At 50.1% G+C, this 22041-nt stretch overlaps 1 protein-coding gene and 1 long non-coding RNA gene across 2 annotated transcripts in view; one reads left to right on the top strand and one right to left on the bottom strand.

Annotated features, from left to right (window-relative positions):
* Positions 1 to 5531, bottom strand: part of SLC1A4 (solute carrier family 1 member 4) — a 26455-nt gene extending 20924 nt beyond the window's left edge. The window contains exon 1 of the mRNA XM_051837940.3: positions 4679 to 5531. Within this exon, the coding sequence (XP_051693900.3) occupies positions 4679 to 5205 (527 nt within the window). The 5' untranslated portion in view covers positions 5206 to 5531. The remainder of the gene's footprint in view (positions 1 to 4678) is intronic.
* Positions 3675 to 14528, top strand: LOC127488483 (uncharacterized). The gene is made up of 3 exons (XR_007916203.3): positions 3675 to 4357; positions 12538 to 12737; positions 14258 to 14528. It is a non-coding gene; the product is annotated as an uncharacterized LOC127488483 (long non-coding RNA).
* The last annotated feature ends 7513 nt before the right edge of the window (positions 14529 to 22041 follow it).

Consider the following 22041-nt stretch of genomic DNA (forward strand, 5'->3'; position numbering starts at 1 on the left):
CTGGGGAGGCTTTTTGGGAAATAAAGCTAAGGATGGCACTGATGCTCTGTATGGAGTCGCTCTTAGCTGTCTCTGAGAGGCTAGAACGTGCTAGAATATCAGCAAGGCACTCACGTATCAACTCATTCAGTCTTCAAGACAATTTCAGGCAGTAGGCATTTATTATTATTCGTCTCATTGTGCAGAGAAGGAAACTGAGGCACAGAGAGGCTAATCAAGTTGTCTACACCCAGCCGGCGAGTTAGTGTCTACCCTCACTCACTACCGGCCTTCCTATGCCCTTGGCAGTCTCTAAACTAAACTTCAGGTATTTTCCAGGCAGTAGAAGGAACGCTCAAAAGTTAAAACTTTTTCGAAAAAAATACTGCAAGCTGCTGTTTATTTCCCTTAGTGACTAGTTAAGCTGAGAAACCTCTGTAGATCTGGATCCTTGTTCTGTGTGCCGTCTGTCCCTTGCCTGTAGAAGAGAGACGATGTGCAGATGGCCATGGTCAATATTTCACAGCAGTTACGTACAAGTCACTTCCTCGACTTTGCAATCCTGAGGGCTAACATTAGGTTCCAGACTCTGAGAGTTAGTTGTCTTCGCATCTATGAAAGAAATGGGCCCTTTGCAGCTAAGGGGCATCAAACAGACTCAGACCAGTCCTTGAGAAAAGAAAGTTCATCAGGAAAAGAGAAGCATCTAGAAACCCAGATGACAGACAAAATCCTAATTATGTTGCTCATACACATGGCAGCACCCTGCCAGGCACCTGCAAGACAGTGGCCCAAGCACAGTCCTACCTGCCTCCTCTGCAGTAAGCCTCTGGCTGCCCAGTGGAAAACTGCAGCCTTTGAGGAACATTCTAAGTCAGGCGCCCCAGTCCCTTCCGTGTACAGCTGATGGTGACTGAAGTCGACTCTGGAGACCACAAGCACTGGAACTGGAATGTCGGGGAGGAATTCTGCCCCGTGTTGGAAAGGCAGGCTGTGCTGTGTTGCTTTGATGTCTGTCCTTGTTCCAAAACACCCTTAGTACCAGTCTATGAGGGGACTTCAAAAGGCTCATGGAAAAAGGAGCTGTAAGTTTATTTTGGTGAAAAAACATTTTGAAAGCCATGGATAGTTTTTCTATAACACACACTTTCCACAAGCTTTCTGAAGACTCAGAACAGTCACATTTCTCCAGACGCCGTGCGGCTCCCCACACCCCTAGGCGACACAAGCTTCAAGTTATCTCGTGTTCCCCTAACCATCCCTTTTCTTCCCATTTATTCTCATTTCTCTCAGGCTATGAAAGGAGGGCTACCCCCATGTGCTTACTTGAACTGGAAAAAACCCAATTGCCCCGTGATACTGCTGCTAACCCTGTCCTAAGGGCTTTGTGGACATAACTCATCTAAAGTTCAGGATCATCCCAGGAGGCAGGTGCTACCATGATCCCCGCTACAAAGATGAGGAAGCCAAGGTACAGAGTAGCTATGGCCATGCCGTGTAAGCACGGAGAGGGTCAGCACGGCCATGTTCTTGATAACCTGTCTATCCTCACTGGTGCCCACGCCATTTCACTCCAATAAAATATATCAAAAGTCCACCTTCTGACTTTGGGTCACACAGAGTTCTGGAACTCCTGTACCCCTCTGAATGGTACAGATGGAGTCCCAGGCTCCTGGCTTTGGTTCAGCCCAGCCCCAGCCACTAAGGGCCTTTGGGAAGTAAACCAGGGAACAGACAGAAGACCTTTTCCCTCTGTCTCTCTGCCTTTCAAATACAATGAAAACAAATTTAAAAAAAATTTAAAACCTGGGAAATCGTGGCAGGGATGGGGAGGCAGTTCTGGGGCACTCTGCCGCCAGCAAAGGGCATGGACTCCAGCTAATGGCCTTGGCGGCAGCTATGCTGACTCAGTACAAACGTTTCCCGTTCTTTCAGGTGTTTGAGCCCTGGGCAGTTCCCAGGGCCTGCTGGACACCTGAGGTGTTTACTGGCACAGTGTCATTTCATGTACCTGCTCACAGGCATAAAGGGCCGGGCATTGCCTTAGCCAAAAAGCACGACTAGAGTCGCAGGAAGTTGGCATCTGTGAGGTTTTATTGAAGGAAGCGATTTATAACTGTTGTCCCTGAGACTCCTCAGACCCGGGGAACCTTGCCAGGCTGCTCTGCACCGTTTCCTCTCGCAAGCTGCTCTGCAGGAGGCCTACCCTGAACAGGGACACGCACACTTTCCTTAAGGGGCTCAGTCACAGCCCCTGGTTAGAGAAGTGGGCAACTGCCCTAACCCAGTCTCGTGCCTAGCGCCCCTTTGGGTCCAGAGCAAATAGTTCTGAGACAGCCACACCAGCCCAGTACTGTGACATCATCACTAGGACACACTGACTTGGGAAGACAGAGTAGGAGAAACCGAGCCTTGAACCTTGCGGGAGGAGACCCTCAGTTCTTCTGAGTCACTCCATGACCTTGAGCAAATCACTTAATCTCTCCACATGTCAGTTTGCTCAATCATAAAATAGGATCATACCACCTGCTACACCTTTATCTATGAGCTGCGGAGCTGAGGTTGGCTGCGGGAAGTGTTAAGAAACACTACCTACCCTCAACAAGCCACCACAAAGGTTTTCTTAGCCTTCCCAGGCAGGTGCGCAGGCCAAGTCACTGAAAAGTGGGCCCTATGCTCAACACTAAGTGGTGACGCTGGATCACCCCCTGCGGAAGCAGGAGCTGCAGGGGCTTGCATCTAAAAGCTGATCAGGAACCGAGAAGTCCCAGCTGGGCTGCTGGTAACAAGGAAGCCACCCACCTCAGCACCTGCTCCCCTGGGTTTTGACCTTCTTTTGGAGATGCAATATTAGTGACTTTCCTTATGGGGTATCACCAGCAGCACAGAGCTTAATATGTACCCTTTCTCCCAGGGCCACAGATCCCAGCCAAAAAAAAAAAAAAAAAAAAAAAAATCCTTTAACCCCATAATTGCCTTCCTTCCCTGCAAAAGCTGACGGATATGCCAGAGGGAATAAGCCAAAGGTGCTCTCAGTGTTAGCACACCCCTGTCAGCATACATCTAAAGGTCACTCTCCAGAGGCGGCGTCTGGCCTGCAGTTCAGATGCTGGCATCTCCTTCCCACCAGAGCGCCTGCCTCTGGCTCCTGACTCCAGCTTCCTGCCCCTGCGGACCCTGGGAGGCAGCGGTGATGGCTCCCTGCCACCCATGTGGGAGACTTGGATTGAGTTCCCAGCTTCTGCCTAGCCCGGCCCAGTCCAGTCCCGGTCACTGCCAGCATTTGGGGAGTGAACCAGTAGTTGAACTTTAAAAGTCTCCCCATGGGAGACCAGGAGAAGCACCTGGCTCCTGCCATCAGATCAGCGCGGTGTGCTGGCCGCAGCGCGCCGGCGGTGGCCATTGGAGGGTGAACCAACGGCAAAAGGAAGACCTTTCTCTCTGTCTCTCTCTCTCACTGTCCACTCTGCCTGTCAAAAAAAAAAAAAAAAAAAAAAAAAAAAAAAAAAAACAACCAACTCCCTAAACTCCAACTATCAAGCTGCCAGACAGGGAACAAAAGCTGCAGTGCCATCACATTCAAGAACTTTTAGTCCTCATCAGTGTTTTCCCCCTTATAAGTGGCCTGGATTGTTACTGCTGCTGCTATTGCTTTAAGCAAACAGTCTCTCCCTTAAGAGACAGACAGGCATCACATTTTCCAAAGGGAGAAATGCAAACAGCAGGAAAGCAATCACTTTGCCCAAGGTTAGCCGCTTTTCACAGCCTCAGCAATGAGGAGCTTTGCCTCAGTGACTCAAGACAAAACATACCTCGGAGGCCCGGAATCCACAGTTAGCAGAAACCTGGAGGAGGAGCCAGCTGGACGCCTCACTCAGCTGAAGGGGTTGCATCAGCCAAGGGAGGACTCCCCCATCTGAGAACCTCAGGCTAATGGAGAAGCCAGGAGAGGCTGAGCTCCTGGCAACTACACATCATCAGCTCAAGGGCTGAGAGGAAACTTCTAAAAGTCACAAAAAGCAGGCAAACCAAGTGAAGATGCGTCTCTCCCTCTCCTCTAGCTCTCACGCCTTTCCACAAAGCAAATCCTTTGAAAGCCGCAATCCTCTGCCAGGGGTCCTGACTGGGGTGGACAGCAACCTGCTCCAAGGTCCCAGGAGAGGTAACGGCTTCCCACCCTCACCTTGGGTCCACTGACAGCTCAGGAGATGCAGATCTTTGGCGCTGCAGCAGCAGGCCATGGGTTGCAAGTGGGATGGCCCAACAGGTAAAATTTAACCAGTGTTCCTAGAGACTTTGGGCCACGGTGGAGAGAGGTAATTGGGATGAAGACACGGAGCGTGGTGGAGACATTTCTACCGGCGCACGCAGCCTGAGAGTAAGTATAAGGACTGAAGTTAAGGCGGGAGCTGCCGTGCCTCACACACACACCGAACGGCAGGCCTGGTTCTTGTTAGAAGATGTAGCCCGCTGCAGGATCGCCCCGCGCGCCTCGGCAGTCCGTACGGGCGCAGGCAGAAGGCAGACTTCGGGCGGTATCTGGATGTTTTTAACAGCCTTAAAGGCCACCAGTAGCCGATTAAGGGCTAATTCTTAGGAGAATAGGAGAGTATGAGTGTGTGTGGGGGGGGGGGGGACTGGAGGTCGTTGGAGAGCTGGTGCCTCCCTCCCACTGCACCCCCCGCGAGGAGAGCATTACCTGGCCAGGTCGAGGAAAGAGTCCACCGTCTCTTTGGGGACCGGTGGAGGACCCGAGTCCTCCAGCCCCAGGTCGCTGGTCTGCAGGGTTTGCGCACCGGCTCCGGGCTTGATGATGAACGCCAAGGCGACGGCGAGCGCCGAGGCACCCAGCGTGGTGAGGCCAAAGTAGGCTATGGCGATACCGCCCAGACGCCCGAGCGAGCTGGCGTCGAGCGAGGCGGCGCCCGACACCAGGCTGCAGACCACCAAGGGCAGGATGATCATGCGCAGCATGCGGAGCAGCATCTCGCCGGGGAAGGCCAGGTAGATGATCTGCGTGCGGGTCAGCTGCACCCCGCGTAGCGCCGCGCCCAGCCCCGCGCCCGCCAGCACCCCGGACACGGTGAGCAGCACCAGCGCATGGCGCCGCAGGAAGCCGGCGCGGCCCCCGGAGCGCCCCACCACCGTTTCCTGCGCGCCGGGCTCCGCCGCAGGCCCCCTCTGGGCGCTGTCGAGGTAGCCGTTGGTCTCTCTGCCCTTCTCCATGGCGCTGCCCGGCGTCCGGGCCGGCGGCGGCAGGGAACTGGGGCTCTGGGAGAAGACGCGGTTCCCAATGAATGGATCCGGCGGAGCTTGGCAGGGTCTGCCGGCTGTGCCCCGCAGGTTCTGGGAGCCAGCCCCGGGGCGGGGTGGGTGGGTGGGTGGGTGTCTCCGGGCTAGGGCGGGCGCAGGTGCGGAAGAGCGAGGAGAGGTGTGAGACAGCGGGCAGTTGCTCCGGTAAGAGCGGATCGCGCCGCGCCCAGCCTCCCCAGGGCAGCCGCGGGCTGGAGATGATGCAACGCGCGAGGCGCGAGCGAGGACGCAGACCGCCGGCGAGGGAGGGCTCGGGGCGCGGCCGGCCAGCCCCGCCCCCCGGCCCGTCGGCCAATCAGAGCCTGGCCGCTGCCCGTCGCCGCGGGGGAGGGGCGGCCCGCGGGGGCGCGAGCAGGGCTACGCGATACCCGCGCGTTCGGCTGCCTTGCGGGCACTGGGAGAACAACCCAGAGTCGTTGGCGCTCGCCGGGCCTCTTCCAGCCGGCCGGGGTTTCGGACTTCCGTGGTGGAAGGCCTAGAGAATGCGGAAGGTCGCAGAGGCCCTTCTCCGGGGGACTGGGCGAGCAAGAGGGTCCCCCTGCGGGGTCCTGCGAGCGCTTTTGCTGGGCTCTCCGGCGAGGACGCCGGGGGCCCTCCCCCTGCTACCCGAAATCCTTTCCTGGACGCGTGGTAACCAGCGTAGGCCCGGGCCTTGGAACAAAGCGTGGCGGGTGCACGCAAGGACTGACGGAGGGTTGGGGGGACCGCACCCGCCCGTTTAGGGTTCTAGGTTTTCCCATAAGTGAGAGGGGACTCTCCATGGCACCAAACCCGGAGCCCGGGCCTCCGCAGCGTGCCCCGGGGCGCTCGCCCGGCCCGGTCCTGGGTCGCCTGTGGGGTGCGGTAGGAAGACACCCGAGGGAGGTGCTGCTCTCAAGCCACTGCTGCCACTCCAGTCGCTTCTCTGCCGCCTGGCCGCAACAGAAACGCACCAGCCTCTGCGTTTTAACCTCTTAGATCCCCGGCCCAGCCCTGGCACAGTTGGGCCGCCCTGAAACATGGCTCCTGGCTCATTTTGTGTCGTTTTTTTGTCGAACATGTGTCCTGAACTCGCCAGATTCGAGGGAAACTTCTGCAGAGTTGTGTGACGGTGTCCCATTTAGTTGATTGTTCTCTTTTTCTCATTCTACTTTTGAGTGGAAGGGTCTTCTAAGAAGAGTTCTCTGGGATGGACCCCTGAAGGAGCCGCGGCTTCCTGGGAGATTTCTCGCTGAAAAAGCCCTCTCAAAACGGGTCACAGCAGATACATAGGAACCCTGAGAAGCTGTCCGGAATTTGAGACGGGGAGGGTTTTATCACTTGAATCCAGTCACTTACTGGCTGGAGCTTGTTTTAGGGCTTTTTGGAGAGTGAGGAGATCTTGACAGTTGAGCTCCTGGTATTTTTTTTTAATCGGATTTTCCAGAACGCAGTGTGTTTCTGTGTGCACTGGAGAAAGAGTGAGTTCCTGTAGATGCAGGCTCTGGTTTGCCAGTCAGCCCTTCCCTTTGCTTTTACAGCCACCGTCGTGCAAAAGATGATCCAGTTATGCCCCCAGAAAGGACTGTCCAGCTCCTGCCTCACCCCCGCACCTGGGTAACCAGCAGGCATCCCCACTCAGCATGGCCAAGGCCAAGCTCCTGATTGCTCCCCAGCCTGCCCCTCCTTCTGACCCCTGCTTCTGGTAGCAGCAGCACTGCTGGCCCAGTCACATCTGGGAGACTTCAGAGTGACCTTTGATTCTTCCTCTCTGGTGTCGCATTTGATCAGCCGCCAAGTTCCACGGGCTCTGCTTTTGCAATCTTTGCCACATCCATGCCTCCGTGCCATTCCTGCTGCTACCACATTGGCCCAGTACTCATTTCTCTTCTTATCTGGGCTATCGAAATGTTCTCCTAATTAGTCTTCCCACCTCCAGAGCGCCTCTTGTTCCAAGCATCCTGTATTCCTCCAGCCCCCAGGTCAAACTTCCAAATGAGTAGTTTACATGTTAGGACTACGTTCAGCTTGCACTCAGCAGGAATAAAGGAGAAAGGAGGGCATGCCTTCTCCCTTAAAGAACACCGCCTAGGGCTGCTGTTGTGGCATAGTGGGTTAAGCAGTGGCTTATGGCGCCAAGATCCCTGGTTGTATTCCAGCTTCCCCATTCCTAATCCAGCTCCCTGCTAATGGCCTGCAAAAGCAGCAGAAGATGGCCAAAGGGCTTGGGCTCCTGTACCCATGTGGGAGACCCAGAAGAAGCTCCTGGCTTCAGATATGCCCAACCCCACCCAGCTGTTGTGGCCATTTGGGGAGAGGACCAGCGGATGGAAGACCTCTCTCTCGCTCTCGCTCTCGCTCTAACTATGCCTTTCAAATAAATAAATTTTAAAAACAAAACAAAAGAACACTGCCTAAAACTCAAGCACATTATTTTGCTTCTGTTTTCTGAGAATTCAGTGCAATGACCACACCTGGCTGCTTCATTTTGCATAGGCATGCACCCAGTTAAAAATGGGGCTTAATGTTACTAATGGAGCACAGAAGAATGCTATCAAAGAGTACCTCCTTCGTGTCTCGTCTTGCTCAGAAGCTTTCATGGGCTTAAGAGCATGTTTCTCATCCTGACATTCAGGCCCCACCGTGAGCTGACCTCCGCTCATTCTCCAGCTCGTGCCCCCCAGACATGAAGCAAAAATAGGACTGTACTGCTCCCACGTTGTATATATATTTTTTTCTGGCCTCTCCATCCAGTTGCATTTCAGATACCATTTCCCTCCCATTGCCTTTGTGAATCACTTGCTACCCATAGCTTTTTGCGCCATTCCTGTGCACCCCAGAGCTGTGTTGAGAGTTAGCCCTCTGTTGGGAGCGGGGAACTCCCTGGATGACTAACACTTTCCCTAGATATGATTGTGATGCTGAGTGGACAGCAGTGTTTGAGGACGCTCTATTCCATGCCCGGCGTAACTGACATTGAAGTAGCAAAAACCTCTGCTTAGGAAAGAGTTGGTCTCTGGGGGCCTCTTTCAGGACCTGGCTGCCTATAGCTGCTGTGTGAGGCAAACCATGAAACAGGCATCCTCTCCTAGCCTGTTGGGACAGTGATGATGCTACCATACCTTCGTGAAAGGCTCCCACTTTATCCCTTTTTTCTTAATTACTCTCCTTTCACTATTACATTTTTTCATTTTTTTTTTGTCTTGCATAATTTTACATGTTTCCTGCTTTTAGATATTTGGTGCCCCCACCTCCAAAATATGACCTATGTGTTCTTGCTGGGTTCTAGATGCATGCATACCAAGTCACAGAAATGCATTAAAAGTGATTTAATCTGACATCACTCCCCATAATCACCGCCTCCATCAAATGCTTGATTCTTGTCACAGATTGGAATACCATTCAGCAGGTGCTTCCTCCATTCTTCCTCCCACTTGCATAAGCTAGGGTTGGGCCACACTGAGGCCAGGAACCAGGAGCTTATTCACGGTCTCCCACATGGGTGCAGGGGCCCAAGCAATTGGGCCATCTGCTGCTGTTTTCCCAGGCCATTAGCAGGGAGCTGGATCAGAAGTGGAGCAGCTGGGACTTGAACCAGTGTCCATATGGGGTGCCAGTACTGCAGGCAGCAGTTTAACAATGCCAGTCCTGCCCTTGGACTTCTGCATACCTACAATACAGCATGCCTTGGGTAGATGCTGCCCCTTCAGGCCTGTAGCAGAAAAATCTTGACCACACCTTACTGCCTCACAGCCTGAAGAAGAGCATCCCCTCAACTCATGGACAAGTGAGAAAAACAGAGAGGTCTTCAAAAAGGTCATGGAAAAATATGTATCATTAAAAACTATGCATGCATTTAAAATTTTTCTTCAAAATAAACTTCTCTTTTAATTCAATTTTTAAAAAAGATTTTCTTTATTTTATTTGAAAGGCAGAGTTACAGAAAGAGAAGGTGAGACAGAGTGAGAGATCTTCCATCAGCTGGTTCACTCCCCAAATGGCCAGAAGGGCCAGGGCTGGGCCAGGCAGAAGCCAGGAGCCAGGAGCTTCCTCCAGTCTCCCATGTGGGTCCAGGGGCCCAGCGTCAAACCAGTGCTCATGTGGAATGCCGGTGTCACAGGCAGTGGCTTAACCCATTACTATAATGCCAGTCCTTAATTCCATTTTTGACAAATTTGTTGACATACCCTCATAAGTGCTTGTAGGAAACTCACAGAGTTTAGAGTCATGCATTAGGCTGCATTATTGTGGCACAGCTGAGTAATGCAAATACTCTCTCCCCCATCTGCTCCAATGACCTCTTCCTGAGTAACACGCCACCATCAGATAGGCTGGCATAAGACAACAACCACCGTCTGATGTTTGTGGTTATGTAGACCACAAGTTCACCCCACGGTCTTTGCATCTGCCCCATGATGACTCAAGTCCCACCTGGGGCTGGGGATGGCTGGGACCTGCTTAGTGGGTATCACACGCCTGTGGCCTTGGCTATAGCTTTCTACTAGAACTCTTGTTCTAGTAAACCCACATCATGTCAATCTTTCATTCATGTGACTGGTCCCTGGGCTAGTGTGGCTGCAACAGCTGGGACTGGCTAGGCCTCTCTGTGCATGTGTGTGTGTGCATGTGTATGTGTGTGTGTGTCTAGGTTGGGCTTACTCACCCATAGCAATTTCAAGGAGGTCAAACTTTTTACATAGAGGTTGACATCCCCCAGAGTGAATATCTTAAGGAATAGGAGAGGCTGCAGGACTTCTGACCTAGTCTCAGAAGTCCCAGAACATCACTTCTTTTACATTCTGATAGTCAAGAAAATCACTAATGGGGACTGCATTGTGGCGTAATGGGTTAAGCTGCCACCTACAATGCCAGCATCCCATATTCGAGTCTTAGCTGCTCCACTTCTGACCCAGATCCCTGCCAAAGCACCTGGGAAAGCAGTAGAAGATGGCCCAAGCCCTTGGGCCCCTGCACCCACGTGGGAGATCCAGAAGAAACTCCTGGTTCCTGGCTTTGGCCTGGCTTAGTCCTGGCCACTGTGGCCATTTGAGGAGTGAACCAGCAGATGGAAGACGTCTGTCTGTCTCTCTCTTTCTCTTTCTCTCTCTCACTCTCTTTCTCCCTGTGTAAATCTGGCTTTCAAATAAATAAAATCAATCTTTAAAAAAGAGAAAAGAAATGACTAAGCCCAGCCCCAAATCAAAGGAGAGGAATTAGACACCCCCTGCAGTGGAAGGTGTATCACGAACTCTCAGCTGTGTTTGACTCATGGTGGTATCCCTGCCTAAATGCTCACGCGGTGTGGGCCAGAGCAGAATACATAAATCACTAATTCCAGAAGGGCCAAAGCTCTGGTGACTGCACAATTCTATTAGAAAGCTCCTCTGGACAGTCTCCTTAATAAATGGTGCTGGGAAAACTGGATTGCCACATGTCCACATGCTGAAAAATGAAATTACACCCTCATTTCACACCATATACAAAACCAAGTGAAAATGGGTTAAAAGCTTTGATATAAGACCTGGAATTGGCCGGTGCCATGGCTCACTTGGCTAATCCTCTGCCTGTGGCACTAGCAACCCAGGTTCTAGTCTCAGTTGCTTCTCTGCCAGCCATAGCGGCCATTTTGGGGGGTGAACCAACGAAAGGAAGACCTTTCTCTCTGTCTCTCTCTCTCTCTCAGTCTAACTCTGCCTGTCAAAAAAAAAAAAAAAAGATCTGGAATTGTGAAACTCCTAGAATAAAACACAGGGGAGAGTTCCATGGCTTTGGCTAGGCAATGATTTTTTTTCAAACGTGATCCCAACAGCACAGGCAATGAAAGCAAATACAGACAAATGCAGTTACATCAAACTGGAAAATTTCTGCACAGCAAAGGAAGCAGCAGAGTGAGGAGACCGTCTGTGGAGTAGGAGAATATATTTGCAAACCATCCGTCACATCAGGGGTTAATATTTAAAATATGTAAGGAACTCAATAATAACAGAATAATCCAATTTAAAAATGAGCAAAGGAATTGAATAGGCATTTCTCAAAAGATGGAAATAACAGGTTTATGAAAAAGACGTCCAATGTCACTAACTGCCACATGGCTTGGGGGCTGGCACTGTGGTGTAGTGGGTAAAGCTGCTGCCTACAGTGCTGGCATCCCATATAGGCCCCAGTTCGAGTCCTGGCTGTTCCACTTCTGGCTCATTTTCAGGGAGCTGGATTAGAAATGGAGCAGCCAAGACTTGAACTGGCACCCATGTGGATGCTGGCAGTGCAGGCAGCGGCTTTACCCGCTAAGCCACACTGCCAGCCCTGGAGAACATTGTTAAATGAAATCATGGAAAGACAAATAGGATATGATCTTGCCTATATGTGGAATCTAAAACAGTGAAAATCACGGAAATAGAGTAAAATAGGGGCCAATGTTAGAGTATGGTGGGCTAAGGCACCACATGATGCCATCATCCCATTATCAGAGTGCAAGATCTAGCCCTGGCTGCTCTGCTTCAGATCCAGCTCCCTGCTAATGCGCCTGGGACCAGAACATGGCTCAACTACTGGGGCCCCTGCCACCCATGTGGGGGACCCTACCTCCTGTCTTCAGCCTGGCCCAAGACCTGGCTGTTGTGGCCATTTAGGGAGTGAACCAATGGTTAGAAAATCTCTTTCTGTCACTCTACCCTTCAAATAAATAAAATAAAATATTTTTAAGAAAAAAATGGAGTGAAATGTGGTTACCAGAGGCTGAGGGTGGGAAGACTGGGGAGATGTGGGCCAAAGGGCACAAGATTTCAGTTAGACCAGAGGAAGAATGCTAGAGAGCAATTGTGTATCTTGGTGATATAGTTCACGACAACATATCATATACTTGAAAATGGCCAGAAGAGCACATTTGAGGCAGGGCCGGGGAACGTCTGGCCTGCAGGCTGTACAAGGCCCACAAAATCACGTGGTCCGACCCTGCCAAGGCAATCGCAGGCAGGACTCAAAATTCAGCAAATTTATAGCAGACTAATTTTGCAGGTGAAAATTTTGTGTGGCCTGAGAAGGATGTTGTAAATATCCACGTGGCCCCTGTCAACAAAAAGTTTCCCCACTGATTTACGGTTTTCTCACTACCAAAAAAATGATGATGCGAGGTTATACCTATTAAAGATACATTAATTTAACCTTGCCACATGGCGCACATATATCAGGACATCCTGTTGAACACCATAGAACACCATAAATATACACACTTTTTATTTTTACTTTGGAATCATTTAATCTTTTTTTTTTTTTTTTTTTTTTTGACAGGCAGAGTGGACAGTGAGAGAGAGAGAGGAGGGAGAGAAAGGTCTTCCTTTATCGTTGGTTCACCCCACAATGGCCGCTGCGGCCAGCACACCACGCTGATCCGAAGGTAGGAGCCAGGTGCTTCTCCTGGTCTCCCATGGTGTGCAGAGCCCAAGGACTTGGGCCATCCCTTGGGGCAGCCGAAGGATGCAGTGGAAGAGGTAAGATGTTAACTCCTGCTGAAACTAGATGAGCATGTAGGTGTTTGCTGTTCTTGAACTTTTCCATATGTTTAAAATTACCAGATAGAATAAATGATGGGGGGAAAGGTCCCATGTTTGATTTTTCTGCACAGCAGTTGAGCAACCTTAGGGAAAAGGCATGTGTTACAGAAGCTTAGAGCTGGGAGAGGGCGTGTGGCTTAGAGCTGTGGCTCTCCATCATTTTCCATTGGGACAGACAGGATAAACAGCCCTCATTCACAGTGCCCACAGCCATGGGTAGGCCTGGGTGTAGATGTAATTCCTGGCTAGTGACTTGGAATGCGACAGATTTTCCTTACACTCAGGAAACAATGTTGGCATGGCAGTAAGTGGTGTCATCACAGAGGTAACTTTGAATTCATTCTAATTTATTTATTTTTTATTTAATTTTTAAAAGATGTATTTATTGATTTGAAAGGCAAAGTTATGGAGAGGCAGAGGCAGAGAGAGAGAGAGAGAGAGAGAGGTCTTCCATTTGCTGGTTCACTCCCCAAATGGCTGCACCAGCCAGGGCTGGGCTGATCCAAAGTCAGGAGCTAGGAGCTTCTTCCAGGTCTCCCACACGGGTGCAGGGGCCCAAGGACTTGGGCCATCTTCTACTGTTTTCCCAGGCCATAGCAGAGAGCTGGATCGGAAGTGGAACAGCTGGGACATGAACTGGTGCCCATATGGGATGCTGGCACTGCAGACAGCAGCTTTACTTGCTATGCCATAGTGCCAGCCCCTCTAATTTATCTTTAAAACAATAATGTCCTAACTTCTGTACTTTTGTGTAGAAGGGACTTGAAAATTCACTCAGTCATTCTGATACACACAGAATATACAGATTCTTCACCATCTGAAACTGATCTAAGCTTTGTCTCCTCTGGGTCACTACACGAGGAGAAAATGGACCTTACCTCACCAGAGAAAATAATGGAATCCTTTCCAGTCGAAATGCCTCACATGGTTAACTCAGGCTTCTGGTAAATAGTCAGCATCTCACACTTCCTCTCCGTCAAAATGTGACTATAACATGATATGATTGTAGAAAACTGTAAGGGAAGCTACAATTTTTTAAAAATTGAGAGTGGTACTGTTAGGTAGGAAGTCAGTTATGAGCTTACGTGTGTGTGACATAAAGGCCTAAAGAGAAGACATCTATGTCCAGCATATGCATCTACATCTCAAAGTCATCCCGATAATGCTTCAGGGGCAGCCCAGTGTTTGCATCCTGCCCTGCCCCCTTCTACCTGATAACCTGCCAGGTGGAGGTTCCCACCCCTTCTCTCTGACAAATCTTCCACAATCTCCCAGATGCAGCCCAGTATCTGCATTTCAAACACCCTGCTCGGGATCCCCATTCTCTAGGGGGTCCTGCTCACCCTTCCTCTGAACCCAGGATGGCATCAGCTAGGCTTCCTCCTGTCTGATACCTTCAGGGGAAAACTCAGATAGGAGCTTCTTAATATTTACAGCCATAAAATCCTTTGTTTCAGGAGGAGATGTGTGAAGACAAAGACCCATCTCATTAAAAATCCCCGGTGGCCTCAACCGGACTGCGCGCTCAGCCCTCTGCCTCTCTGCTGAGCCACCCGCCTGGTCTGGCCAGGTGTACTCCGCTCAACCATGTAACCTCGCTCCTTCCTGCTCCCCCCGCCCTCCCAGTCCGAGCAACTGCACTCTTTCCCAGGTCCTGTCTGGAGAGGTGCCCATCCATCCTTACAGATGTCCCCTCCCTAATAAACCTTGCTATTTTACCTCCCACTACTCTCTGTCTCACGCCTGAATTCTTTCTTGCGCGAAGACAAGAACCCTCCAATTTCTCTGGTTACAATACTTCACTTATAAGAAAGCATGTAGACTGTGGCAGATTGCAAGGGCAATTCTTCGCTGCTGCCTGTGTGCTACCCCCCCAGTACTTTTCAAGGCCTTCCATCGCTGAGTGTGGCTCAGTGGCATGATTCTCCTGGGCCCTGCATGCAGCTGCCCTTGCAAACAAAGGTTTGAAAATGGCTTACGCCTTGGGCTGTTCTTTCACATCTGAACTGTTGCCAGGAGGCTATGCCTGGGCTTGCTGCTGGAGAAGCAGAGAAGCATAGGGCACAGTCCCCAGTCATCACAGTGGCGCGCATCTTGCATTGAGTACCAGCCAGTCTACCCCCAGATATAGGGGTGGGCAGAGCTGTCTACCTTCCACTCCCCCACCCCAGCATGAGCAACAAGCAGTTATTGTCGTAGGCCATAGAGTCTTGTGGTTCTTTGGTACTATGTTGGTCCAAGTCCTCCAAGAAGCAGATGCCAAGATGGCGTTAAAATGTAAAGGATTGTGTTAGGGGAAATCCTTATGAGACGTCATCTGGAGGGAGTTGTGGGATAGGAGAGCTGTCCGAAGGCAATGCAGGTCTGACCCTTAGTGAAGGAAAGAGAAGCAAGGCTGAGTGGAAAGGCCCTAGACGGTCATGCAATGGAATGAAGGTGCAGCAAAGCACCACTGGGGAACCTCGAGGCAAAACCAGCTGTCAGAAGAGTCTGGAGCCTCCTAGGGACCGACCGGTATACATTAGCATCTCCATTGTGCTCAGCAGCTGGCTGGGAGCAACCTGTGGGAAGCATGGCCTCGCACAAGCAGGGCAGCAGACTTCACACTAATTGGTCAGTTAGACTAACAAATCTGCCTGCTGCTTTCTTATGGCTGTCGCAGCCACAGACGTTACTGTGCTTGGGACCTACCTGAGACAGGCACGGAAGCTGCTCACTAGAGAACAGCGACCCTTCGTATGGACGGTCCTGCCTCCTAGGGCACATTTGGGAAATATATGTTGAGGGCTACTTGGTATTTCTTGGCTGCTGCAATGACTGGCGTTTATTGGGCCTGGGCCAGAGATGCTGGAAGTCTTGTAGTGTCTAGAACCATCCTGCACAGCAGACCTTCCCCCGTCCTTCACGACTTCTGACGCCATACATGAAGTCCACAAGGGGATTCTCTTTTAAACCATCCAGGCTGAGAACCCAATTCTGTTTTACCTGGAAACTTCACAAATTGTTTGCTCAATCTGAATAGGCACCGATTTTCCAAGATCGTAATTGCTATGGACATAGGAGAGAGGTTTTTCTTTGCTTATTTCAGGCTGTACTAAGTGTTGGTTGCCCTTTTTTGGACTCATGCCAACAGGCAACACTGTTTGGTGTCTAATTCACCAGTACAGCACTCCTAGGACTGCATCTGTGGCAGTCATTGCCCTGTGCAGTGGACAAAGTTCTGACTTCCTCCCTTCCCCCGGTGATCGTTCCTATATGATTGCAGTGAAACACACATCATTTTATTAAGTGATTTTTTAATTTTATTTTTAAAATATTTTTTCATTTATTTGAAAGGCAGGGTTCTAGAGATTCAGAGGCAGACAGAGAAAGAGAGGTCTTCCATCTACTAGTTCACTCCCCAAATGGCAGCCACGGCCAGAGCTGGGCAGATTTGAAGCCAGGAGCCAGTAACTTCGTCTGGGTCTTCCATGTGGGTGCAGGAGCCTAAGGGCTTGGGCCATCTTCTACTGCTTTCCCAGGCCATAGTGGAGAGCTGGATTGGAAGTGGAGTAGCTGGGACTCGAACAGATGCCCATATGGGCAGCTTTACCCACTATGTCACAGTGCTGGCCCCTTAACTGATTTTTAAAAATATTATGTAGTAGGTAGTCTTTATGACTTAGGAGTTTCATTTCAGGGTAAAGAAAGTACCAGGTCTGACCTGTTGAAGGACCACTTCTGTAGATAGAGTGTCAAAAAACTAGCTAAGTGTTATAAGAGAAATGTTACCCACAGGTACACATGTACACAAGTACACCCAAATGTACACACCCATATCAGCATGACTCACAATAACCAAGAAGTGGAAGCAACCTGGGTCCAGTGACAGATGTGTGGAGGAACACAATGCGGTCCAGCTTGCTCACTGGATCTACGGGCTTTGATCCGCAGAGTCAACCAACTCCTGAAAATATTCAGGAGGAAAAGAAGTCACACCTGTACGTAACTTGCACAGACCTTTTCTCCTTGTCGTTAATCTCCAAATGGTATAGTATAATAACCATTTACACTGTGTTAGTATTATAAGTAATCCAGAGATTTAAAGTATGTTGGAGGATGCATATAGGATATATGAAAATACTACACCATTTTGTGTAAGAGACTTCAGCATCCATGGATTTTGTTATCATCAAGGGGTTTTGAAACCAATTCACCTCCACCATGAAGGGACAGCTGAATATATGGGGGTACTTGAGAAACTGTATGGAAATAATGGAACTAAAAGGCAAGTTAATTATGTACAAAAAAGCATTGAAACCCATACATGTAAGGGGTCTGCATAAAGCTTCTGGGGGCGGGCGTTTTGCCTAGTGGTTAAGACGCAGGCTGAGACACCCACCCCACGCTGTGGTGCCTGTGTTTCAGTCCCGGCTGCTATCCTGGTTCCAGCTTCCTCCTAACACTGTGGGAGGCAGCCATGGAAGACTGCATTGAGTTCCTGGCTCCCAGCTTCAGCCTGACCCAGCCCTGGCCATTGAAGGCATTTGGGAAATGAATCAGAGGATGGGAACTCTCTATGTGTCTGTCTCTGACTCTCAAATAATTAAAAATTCATTTTTTAATATTTATTTTATTTATTTGAAAGAGTTACAGAGAGAGGTAGAGACAGAGAGAGAGAGAGAGAGAGAGAGAGAGTTTCTTCCATCCACTGGCTCACTCCCCATTTGGCCACAATGGCTGGAGCTGTGCCGATCTGAACCCAGGAGCCAGGAGCTTTCTCCAGGTCTCCCACGTGAGTGCAGGGGCCCAAGGACTTGGGCCATCTTCTCCTGCTATCCCAGGCCACAGCAGAGAGCTGGATCGGAAGAGGAGCAGCCGGGACTAGAACTGGTGCCCAAATGGGATGCCGGCATTTTAGGCCAGGGCTTTAACCCGCTGTACCACAGTGCCAGCCCCATAATTTAAAATTTAAAATAAAAGTTCATGAAAATGCAAAGCATGAAAAAATTGCATAGATTTCAAATTTTTGTACCAAAATAAACCTTTCTTTGAATTCTATTTCTCATGAGTTTTTTGAAGTAGACCGGGCTCCCGGAGTCTGTGTGGTGACTCCATGCCTCTTGCTCCCACCACGCTCCTCCCCTCAGAACAAATCAACCTCTACATCTGGCGCGCCAATGTGACTGAGAGAAAGCGTGTCAGACTCGGCGAGGTCCCCCCTGGATTTCGGCAAGTAGGCCCCTCGGTGTTTTGTGTGCTGTTCAGTTCTGTGAGGGTGAGCACAGAACCCCCTCCTACACCCCTTTCCTTGTCCTTGTCCTCGGTCTAAGTGACCCCAGGTTAGGCATGCACCACCCAGAAGTGTAAGGCCGCTTCTCGGCTCCTCCTTTTACTTTTGGTTCACCCGGCGAATTCACATAAGGGACTGATCATCCCAGAATTCGGAACCAAGTCATCTTCCTGCACTCAAGAGAGGTGACGCTCCGGAGACAGCGTGTGGGCATACAGCCTCGACCTAACGAATCAAGGAAGTCCCCCGCTAAGCACAGGACGTACTTAGATCTGATACACCACTGTCTGTCTGTCTGTCTAATGTAGGCAACCCCCTGCAAAATGCCATCAGCTGCTGAGGTGCTAGGAGTTTGCCTTGTTATATCAACAGTGCTGTGCGTGTCTTTCCTTAAAGTTGGCATGGCGTGCTGCTCTTAAACACTCAAACATGGGAAAGATACCCCCCTCTCAGAAACCCACACAGATTACCAAACATAAAGAATCTGTGAGTGATAAGAGCCTGTCACTCCAGGCGTCTGCCTCACAGGAAACAGTGGATGACTTAGGGGGAGAGAGCTCCGACAGCGAAAATGACATGACAGCAGACAACGCAGCAATGCCTAGTTAGCCACCCCCCAAATACCCGTGGGATAAACTTAGATGACCTCGAGGCAATAACCCACACAAGGTCATCCCATCCATACCCAGTGAGGATCCCCACCTTTGTGGCAGTCCCCAGGCACCCCAGGCTCTCAGGGCAGCCACTAGACCCCAGCCCACCTGCATGTTTGCCTTTAATCTCTAAGTGGACACAAAATTCAGGCCCTGGATTCCAATGCCCATAAAAAGGCTTCTGCTAATCAAGGGCCAAGGATATGCTTGTGTCTTTCCAGAGAATGCAGGACAGCCCATTTGGGCACATCCAGAAACATCAAGCCTCCAACTGACAGCCAACCAGAACCAGCTGAACAGACTGAGAGCCCACCTTGTTAGCAGACACACCTGTCCTTTCATCCTACCCTGAGAAACTGCCCATAGCCACATCTGTTACTGTTTTATACTCCACTTAGCTCTGGTCAGCCACTCAAATGGCCCACAGCCTGCGTGTGGTCATGCCATTCCTGATTACCATTGTTCCTCATTCCTACCCCCATCTGAGCAAGCACTCCTGTGGTCTCCTATTTTGAGTGCTGGTTAGTCAATGACGGGTAAGATCCCCTGGGGGACAACCTAAGCCAGGCACAGCCGCATACGGAGACCACATGGAAACGGGGTCAACAATGGTATGGCCAAGAATCATGCCTCCCGTTGCTCAAAAATAAACGAAAAGGAGGAAATGTGGTGGAATGAGAAGGCCATGCCAAGATGGCCACTGGCAACAGGCCGTGATTGGATGGCTTTGGAAACCACACGACAACAGAGCCTGACTGACAACAGGCTGTGATTGGATGGCTTCAGAAACTGCCTGGCAACAGGGTGTGATTGGTTAGGGCATAGACCACCCCTTGACCAGATTGGCTGCCTTGGCTATATAAGCTGCTGTAGCAACTGAAATAAATGAGTCTGCAGGCTGCCCGCCTCTGGCCTGCTTTCACCTGGCTTCCGGAGTCTGTGTGCTTGCCCCCACCATACTCCTCCTCTCAGAATGGATCCACAGCAACAGTCTTATGTCTTTTCTGTTGGTGATTCCTAGTATGATTTCTATTTTTTAATGGAACCTTATCTCTCCTGGTCAATAAACTGGTCCAGTGTGATATTGCTGTCACCTGTCCTCAGGGACCAATCTGGTATGGATCCATAGCACAGATGGATTTCAGTCTCTACAGTTAATTTCTACTAACAAGAACCAGGACTCTTTGGAGAGTTTCTGACTCCATGTTTGGGGCAAAGACAGTAGAAATGGGTCAAAGAATCTCATTGTAACAAAGCAAAATTCTCTGGGACTCCCATTGACCAAATTGTGACAACTTCAGCTTTGAACAAGGAAAAATAATCTGTGCAAAAACATGAGTACATAACCATTCCCAGAAGAGGCAGTAAGAGTTCAGCTTAGCCAACCAATGCTTTTCTTGGAATAAGAGCATCCTGGAGAGAGAGCTCTGATCCTGTGCCCCAGCCCCAAATAGTTACTCATATATTTATTAATTTAGCAGATAATTTTAATAAATGCTTATTGAATATCTAGTATGTGTGCTTTTTAGACATCTGGAATACAACAATGGAAAAATACACAAAAATATGCATTCCATGGAGCTTATGTTTTAGCTAAGAGAGATCAGCATGCAATATGCCTAATAAGGAAGTAGTTGATCCAATAGCTCAGAGGGTGATAAACACTATGGAAAAAAGGAAGTCAGAGAGAAGATCCAGAGATGGGAAGTTTGCAGTATTAAATTGAAACTCAGGGTAGGCTTCATTGTGAATGTGAGATTTGAGTGAAAACTTGAAGGAGGTGAGGAGAGTCCCCAGAGGAGTGTCGCACAGGGAAGAGCTGAATTGGAATCCCTAACTTGGAGGCATGTGTGCTATGCACAGGGAATAGCAAGGAGGCTAATGTGAGTGGGGGAAGTGAACAAGGGGCAGAGCAATAGGCATTGTGGTCAGAGAGGTGCTGAGGGGACCACACAGGTCTTGTAAGGACCTTGGTTTTCACCCTGGGTGAAGCAGAGTGCTGCCGTAGGATTTGGGGTTTGCTTGGGCACCTTATACAGAGTGGGAGTGTAGGGGATGGAAGCAGAGAGACCTGGTAAGAATCTATTATCTAAGTGCGAGATGACAGTGACTTAGGGTCATTGACAGAAGATGGTGAGAAATGGTTCACTTTTCCATTTAATTTGAAGGTAGAGCCCAAGAGATTTGCTGAAGGGCTGGACGTGGGATGTGAGACAGACTAGAGACAAGGATGACCATGTGGTTTTGGGCCTGAGCGATTTGTGATAGAAATGACATGCAGCTGAGACGGGTGAGGTTGGGCACAGCAAGGGCTGTGGGAGGTGAGGAAAGATGAAAAATTCAGAGGCTGGTGCTGTGGTGTAGCAGGTAAAGTTGCCGCCTGCAGCACTGGCGTCCCAAATGGGTGCTGGTTCGGGTCTCAGCTGCTCCACTTGTGGTCCACCTCCCTGCTAATGCTCCTGAGGAAAGCAGCAGAGGATGGCCCAAGTCCTTGGACTCTTGCAGCCACATGGGAGACCCAGAAGAAGCTCCTGGCTTTAGCCTGGCTCAGCTCTGGCTGTTGTGGCCATTTAGGGAGTGAACCAATGGATGGAAGACTTCTCTCTTTTTCTCTCACTCTTGCTCTCTTTCAAATAAATAAATAAATCTTTGGCCGGTGCCACGGCTCAATAGGCTAATCCTCCGCCTGTGGCGCCAGCACACCGTGTTCTAGTCCTGGTCGGGGCACCAGATTCTGTCCCGGTTGCCCCTCTTCCAGGCCAGCTCTCTGCTGTGGCCAGGGAGTGCAGTGGAGGATGGCCCAAGTGCTTGGGCCCTGCACCTGCATGGGAGACCAGGAGAAGCACCTGGCTCCTGGCTTTGGATCAGCGTGGTGTGCCGGCTGCATCGCGCCAGCTGCAGCGGCCATTGGGGGGTGAACCAATGGCAAAGGAAGACCTTTCTCTCTGTCTCTCTCTCTCACTGTCCACTCTGCCTGTCAAAAAAAATCTTTAAAAAAATAAAAAGAAATCTGAAAAACTCAGTTGTGGATCTGTTTGGTTTGAAATGTCCGTCTCACCATCTGAGCAGAGATGTTGAGGCAGCATTTGAGATCTGTGTCCAGAGTTGAGGGGAGAGGCATCTGAGCTGATAAATATTAGTCAGAATAGGCAAGGCTAGGATACAATAACAAACAACTACACAATCTCCCTGGATTAAACAAGTTGATTTTTTCACATGTAGGATTCTGTTCCATGTCATTCCCCTCTGCGTAGTCCTACTACTGGGACTATTGCTAAAGTGAGAGGCAGAAAGGAGCTAGAGCCTCGCACCCACA

This window comes from Oryctolagus cuniculus, chromosome 2 (genome assembly GCF_051225735.1).
Source record: "Oryctolagus cuniculus isolate XC-2025 breed Fujian yellow rabbit chromosome 2, ASM5122573v1, whole genome shotgun sequence".
In the NCBI taxonomy this organism is placed as follows: domain Eukaryota; kingdom Metazoa; phylum Chordata; class Mammalia; order Lagomorpha; family Leporidae; genus Oryctolagus; species Oryctolagus cuniculus.